The sequence below is a fragment of the Limulus polyphemus genome, unplaced genomic scaffold (assembly GCF_000517525.1).
Source record: "Limulus polyphemus unplaced genomic scaffold, Limulus_polyphemus-2.1.2 Scaffold6797, whole genome shotgun sequence".
Classification (NCBI taxonomy): Eukaryota; Metazoa; Arthropoda; class Merostomata; order Xiphosura; family Limulidae; genus Limulus; species Limulus polyphemus.
Window position 1 is genome coordinate 162 of NW_013672407.1, and position 7630 is coordinate 7791.

The following is a 7630-nucleotide window of genomic DNA, read 5'->3' on the forward strand; positions in this document are numbered from 1 at the left end:
AAAATGTTTCTAAACATATGTTAGATTACATTATAAAGAATAAATTTAAATGACCATTTATAATGCAACTATATTTCCTGTATAGACTTAATTTAGGGTGTGGCTTTTATTTTGTAATCTAAAGTAATATTCTTAACTAATACTGCAATATGTAAAACTACACACACAAAACTCATTTACTTGAAATATTTGTTTTAGTTATTTATGTATTTGTATATCCACTTCACATATAATCAAAGTTTGATTTGGTTGTCGTTGGTTTGTTTGGAATTTCTCGCAAAGCTACACGAAGGCTATCTGCTCTAGCTGTCTCTAATTTAGAAGTGATAGACTATAGGAAAGGCAGCTAGTCAACACCACCCACCGCCCGCCAACTCTTGGTCTACTTTTTTATTAACGAATAGTGGGATTGACCGTCACATTATAATGTCCCAAGGTTAAAAGGGCGAGCATTTTCGGCGACGTAGATTCGAACCTGCAACCCTCAGATTGCAAGTCGAATGTCCTAACTACCAGGCCGCTACAGAGTGATCCATCTTTGCTCTACTCACCACGGGTATCAAAATCCGACTTCTAGCGTCGTAAATCTGTACACTTTCTGCTGGGCCATGGTGGAAGGGGCCACATAATCAAAGAAAGACCTGTAGCATTGATGAAAGAATTATTTATTTATTTGAAATAATCATTTTGTGCGTCATCTACTTTTATAAAATTGATATTTTATCATAGCACCGAAAGGGCCGTTAATAGTTTACTGAAATCATTTAGTGTTATTATTGTTTATTTTCAATATAAAGAGATGCCACTGGTTTACATTAGAAATCTGAAAATGATTTGAATTTATTTTTGCTTCAGTCATATTTAAAAGTTTCTTTTCAACTAAACACTAGTAATTATTGTAAATGTAAAGAGAAAAAAACGTGCATAGTGTGGCAGCCATAACAACTGTATTTGATTATTGTTACTTATCTTAACGCTCTCTATATTAATTTTTTGTTTGTATGAAACTCCACATGGTTTGAGATGTTTGCACGCTCGTGACTTTTGTATTTTATAGAGTTTACTTTTGCCTCTGTATGAATGACCTTTTTAATTATTATTATTGTACAGCTTGTAAAAACTTAATCAGACTGAAATGGTATGTGAATAATGGTTAGATATTTTGGTAATGGTGTTATTGTTAATGTTATTTAACTTATCTAAGACGATGTAGTTTTATTACGATTAATACTTAATGATAGTTGCTAAGCCTAACTATGCGTATAGGTAAGAGCTATCATAGTACATACAATACAACTTGAACTGTGGGGTTGTGCGTAGCCCTACGTCGTTCCATACCGTTAACGATGCTAGTAATAGTAGTATTATGTATCGAATCCCTAAAGCGCTGACTTCACCATTCCACTGTTAAAAAATTACAGTATTATTTTTCTCAAACTGTAAAGTTGTCGATATTTGGAATCAACTACCACACACGGTACCAGAGCAATACTCCGAATAGTCAGTTCCATCTAAGTTTGAAAAAATATTTTATTAAAAGAGTTAGTGTTTGAAGCAACCTGTCAAAGAAATACAACTATAAATTGGTATACATCTAAACCATAAGTGCCTACTTAATTACACTTCAATTAACAAAATATATTTATTCTAAATTTAAATTTCATACTTACGTAAAGGACTAGACTGTTTATTTTAGGCTAGAAAGTAAGTATTTAGCTAATTTTACTTTGAAAATTAATTAATATAAATGCTGGTATAATAGTAATAGTTTGCAATGTGAGTAATGGCTATATATGATTGTGTACCTACAGTTCAAAGGCTATATACAAGAAAGGCATCTGATATGTATTATGAGTGTGTATATATATTAGGCTGCTTTGATTACTTTTGTCTTTGTAAGTATTCACATTTCACACCACATAGTATGGTGGTGCCAAGTCCAAGTAAAAACATAAACTTGTTTTGTGTCTGAAAGACCATATGCACAGAAGTTGTGCATCTGTTGTTTAAAAGTCTACAAACGATGGCAATGAATATACCCAATTTTAAGCTTTAAAACATAACCTAACCCTTCAAATAAGTTAGCACTATAGGGAAATAACAAATGTTTAATAATAGGGCAAAGATGCAGGCCTCTGCATCAATTATAGGGTTAGGTAGGAGCTTGTGAAGCTCAAGACTCAAATTGCAGTGCAAATTTCTATGAAGCTTAAGTAAGGTATGGTAAATCACATCCCTTTGACCATAATACATATACGTTTATTGTACACAAAACAATCATCCATATTATATATTTGTCTGTAATCCTTAATATTTGGACAGTAAGGGATTATTTGGTTATTTAAACCTGTTCATATACATCCAACCTTTATTTTTCAGAAATTCATTTATTTTGTAATACCTGAACGTCTTCAATACAAGTAGAAATTACCAAGAGTTTAATGGCATCAACAGACTTTATTAACTTGATAATTATGCTCCTGTCAATATTGTTAATATAAAAAAAAGCCTACTTACTGACCCCTGAGGTACCCCACTAGCAACAAGAGTCCAATTTGCCTTGACTATTAATAATAACCATTTGCTTTCTTTTATCCAACTATTCTACAGTTCAGTCAACTAGTTTTTCCCCTGCCCCTATCAATGTGACATTTTTAGTTAATCTTTAGTATAGCATCTTATCAAAAGCTTTTTGAGATATCTAACTACACCAAATCCACACCCTTTCTATCGTCCATATAAGTAATGTCCGTGAAAAGAAATGACAAATTAGAAGTAAGACTAACTGGCATGTAATTTCCAGGGCAAATATTACTGTTCTTTTTAAAATTAGGAGTAACATAAGCAGATCTTTTAATCCTCAGGCACCTGCCCACTGTTTAGTGACCTGCCAACATTGAAAGAGAGGCACACACATCCAAAAATTGTATTAGCTTTATTATTAACAATAAGGCACAGCTTCAGTATCTTGAGAGACTTATCTACCACTATGCCAAGATTATTTTCTTTAGTCACACTATTGAGTTGATCTCCATTTCCGTTCTTTTTTTGTTTGTTTGAATAAGGTCATCAGTGGAATGTTCAGGCAAACAGAAGTCTGCATTGACTGAGAGATTTTTTTTTCTGTGTTGAAAGAAGACTCGTAGTTGTTGAAAAGTTCTTGTATTATAGTTTTGGTTTATCCAATGTACAGGCAACTATATCTGTGACACTAAATAGGATAAACAATTTTTTTGAATTGTAAAAAAAAATTATTATAAATATTAATTAGGCTTTACATCATGTTCAGAAGCAAGTTGTTAACAATCTCTGCATAACTGTTCAGTCACAAATCAGAATGTGGCCCATATTTTTGTCACTGTTTCTTTGGACTGCCTTTACATACCACTAGATAAATAATATCACTATGCCATAATAAGACTCAGTGTAGAAATATATTTGGATTTCCAGCTTGATACTCCAGGCCATTTTACTTGAAAAAAAGTAATGATGACTGGAACACAATCAAATCTTTAACCTATTTTACATGTGTAATTATATTTATAACTTCACATTTTAAAATTACTATTACTAAACTATAAATATATTTTAACAACTGTGAAAATAGCAATTCTGAGACTTCAGCTTTTGTTACAGTAACAGAAAATATAAACACAAGAATTACTTTAACAAAATAGCTTAATAATATGTACAATGTCCATAAATTGATCATGTCTCTTTATCATCACAACAATCACTGGCTAATCCAAACAATGAGAATAGCATCACGTACAAGAAATACCAAGATAACCAAAAATTACCCTCATGAGGATTTACAAAAGTGAGTGAAGATTAATAGAATAGTTAGTTCATTAAATAAAAAGCACAGAAATGTACGTATAAACTATCATTACAACATGTATGTACAACAGAACAATGTTCAATACATACATATTAGCCAGTGAAACTCGATATAGATTGGCTTAATATAATCCCACAAATATTGTGAACAGTATTGTGGTTGTTAAGTATTACTTGAAAAGCATCTTTATTATATTTTATGAGTCTATCCACCTACAATTTTATAGTATAATACTTGCACTATTTATCCAGTTTTAACTTCTTTTTTTCAGTCATCAGGAGTAATTCTCGCTGGTCTTGCTTTAGCTGCTTTGGGATTTGCTGGTAAGCTGTCTATCTAACTTTACAAGTAGAGTATTAAAAGGTGTGATTTCTTTTAAAGTTTCTATTTGAGATTCATGTTTGTTCTTTTTCTATCATGCTAAAACTTTTGTACTTGTTAAAATATCTGTACATATAGAGAAATTTGTTAAATTGAAAAAAATTTTATGGTAAGATAGGATTTAATGTATTATTAAGTAAATATTCATTTCAGTGAAGTTTTCTGATTTTTTTATTTCACAAGTTTTTAGCTTTAACAATGAATTATCATAAATGAAAAACAAATTCTGTTGAAAGTAGAACATTTGAAAAGCACAGGTTTCCAAGGAATAATATTAATATTTTCTCTAGAGTGCAAATATTTAAATAATTACTAGAAACTAATATTTAGGAATGATTAATTATGGCAAAATTCAGACAAACCTTTGCATTAATTTTTCTATAAGTTAAAAAACTATGTAAATAATAGTAATGGAATCACATTAGGATTCTCTATATATTTTTCTCTATATATTAGTTCACTTAGTTTCTTTATTTGTATTTAATTTCTAGTTCTAAGAATTTATAAGTGAAAGCAAAGAATCATTTTCCTGAAAGGAAACCGAAGGCTGCCTGGAGGGGGTCACCTGTTTTAATCACTCGCACCACTATACAGTAGTACAGTGGTTCCCAACCTTTTCACCACCAAGGACCACTTTTATTATTATTTTTTTCTCCACAGACCCCGTATTTTTGAAAGATTCTATCTACCCAACAAATTGTTTTTATTAACTAATAATTAACTCATCTCAGTTTTTATGTGTTATTATTCTGGGAACCACAGCAGTAGTGTTTTGTCTGTCATGTAAGTAATGCCACATATGGGAGGCTTAATGCTGCAATTTGTTATATTAATTATAGGGAATTCAAGATGCCACAAAAAGCATAATTTTAGGGTTTTTTGGCAATTCTTCACTGCATTTTGGCCAATTTACATGGGATTTGGTATAAAGATACTTTTGTCAGGTCTCAAACAGAGATATAGATACTTTAGGAATTTTTGTCTTTTGTTCAATTTTTACAGCAAGGAAAGCACAGTTTGGAGTTTTTGTGAACTATTTATGTGTATGTGAATCAACTTATGTGGGATTTGGTACAAAGATACCTTCTTCCAGGTCCCAAGCAGTGATATAAACAGTTTTTGATTTTTTTGGTGTCAAAGTTGGTCGTGTTGGGATTGCATGGTGGAGACATGTTATATTCAGCCGTGAATGTTGGCATCTCTAATTTGAATTAACATCACTGTCATTCAGAAGAACTATTAAAATCTTATTCTGTTGGGAAAAGTATCATCTGGTCAATGTTACAAAATTCACCAGCATCTGAACAGATCTTGTACATAACAATAATCTCTCATTAAGAATGATTTCTTTTGTTTGTTGGACTATACTTTTGCATTTCTTGTATTGATTTTAATTTTGAAATGGATACATTTTGGTATAACTTTGTGGTTCTCATATTTTAAGAGAAATTTGTGATGGTTCCAAAACTTAGATAATTTGATGCCTTTAGTTTCATACACTTTGATGAATTTTGAATAAAATTAAATGTCTATGTAATTTAGAAAGCTATCTTCACAATTTCATCTTTAAAAAAAAAACATCCCAGAACCAAGTTTGAAAAAATAAGAAGGATTATGAAAAACCTTGAACAGCCAAACTATTTTAAGAACCCTCCAAACTTGCATGGTGTGATGAAAGTAAAGGCACAACCTATATAGTGTACAGAGTGACATGGGATGTAGAAAAAGTATATCGGAGAAAATCAACACCATGTCAGAATCAGAAAGAAAGAAAAACATAGAGAGATTATGTTGTATAGACTGGCATGAATAAGGTGAAAGTAGCTGACAAGGAATGCAATACTAAAAAAGAGAGGAATTAAAGAATCAATTACCATAGTGGCACATGAATATGTTATTTTCGTTTCACATTTCAAATCTTAAAGATTATTAATGTATTGATCAAAAAAAGCTTTAGATCAGACTGGAATCCATATAGCCTGATGACTGAGACAACAAGATAAAAAAATTTAAGGACAACAAAGAGTCTGTTGGTCCATCAAGATCTCATCCACTTCAAGAAAACAAATTCCAATTCAGTCTTGTTCACTTAAATGTTTATTAAGCCTTCTCTTAAATTTATTGCATCCACTACACCTGAAGGCAACCCATTTCAAAGGCCAATTATCTTGTTAAAAAAGTAAATCAGTGTAAGCTGAAGATGACTTACCCTGCCGAAATTTATATTTGTGACCCCTTGTCCTACAGTTACAACCATGAAGTGTGAAAAATGATGATGTATCAATGTGTTGATCCTCTTAATAATTGTAAACAGTTCTATCATATCATCCATAACTCTTCTTTATTCAATAGAAAACAGTTTCAGGGATCTTAATCAGTCCTCTGAAACAATCTTGCCATCCCATACAAGGAAAATCAAGTTTTACTGTAATACTTTGCTTGTTGGACAAGTTTTTTTTTTCACATCATTTGTTCTATTGCTAGTAAAACGTGGGCTATATTTCTTGGGAGCCACATGAGTTTAGGAAAATTATTAATTCTGGATGTCTAGCATATACACACAAATATTTAAAAGTGTGTGCCTCTGAACCTCAAACCAATACTATATACACAAATATGCATATCTTTGTGATTTACAAACTCTCAGTCACATGCACAGTAATAAAAATATTGAAATTAATGTAACAATATTATGTTTCTTTTGTCTGCAGTAGGAACCCAGTAAAGTTGACTGCCAGCTCTAGGAATACGATATAACATAAAATTACAAAAAGCTTTTCAATTGTTACATGACATTGACTCTAGAAGGATGAAAAAACAGTTTGTCAAAGTTCATAACAAAGGTGATATGTGCACCTCTCATACATCTTGAGGACTCAGAAAATTTATACTCAGTGCAGATAGCTTGTGACACCCCTGGAAACCAAGAGGTCATGAGAAACACTAGCTTAGGTGTGGAACGTAGTATTGCCATATCTGACAGAATTGAGCTGCTAATGCCATTGTGTGATTGTGTTCACTGTTAAATAAAAACAAAACTCTAAAAGGTGTATTCTACTTTTTTTATGTGTGTGTTCTGTGGGGTGATAAGGGGCAGTTAGATTTTTAAGAAGTGCAGGTACATTATTCTATGATTTTGTGTCTTGGGCAAAAAGAATGAGAGTCAAATCCCAATATTCAGTTTGAAAAGAGTAGCTTAAGAGTTGATGGTGTTGACTAGCTGCCTTCCCTTAGTCTTTCATTTTATAATAATGGATGGCTAGTGCAGATAGCCCTCATATATCTTTGCATGAATAAACAAATTTCAACTTATGTAGGTAGTTTGAGATTTCTGGGAGTGGTATCATAAAATTAGATTATATGAGCTTTTGGCAAAATATGATTAGCTTATGACATGCTGACAATATA

At 31.6% G+C, this 7630-nt stretch overlaps 1 protein-coding gene across 1 annotated transcript in view; it reads left to right on the plus strand.

The window, feature by feature from the left end:
• Positions 1-982: 982 nt before the first annotated feature.
• The window catches only part of LOC106474075 (mitochondrial import inner membrane translocase subunit TIM14-like), a 15344-nt gene continuing 8696 nt past the window's right edge, over positions 983-7630 (plus strand). Inside the window, exons 1-2 of the mRNA XM_013934762.2 lie at positions 983-1138; positions 4113-4164. Of these exons, the coding sequence (XP_013790216.1) occupies positions 1136-1138; positions 4113-4164 (55 nt within the window). The 5' untranslated portion in view covers positions 983-1135. The remainder of the gene's footprint in view (positions 1139-4112; positions 4165-7630) is intronic.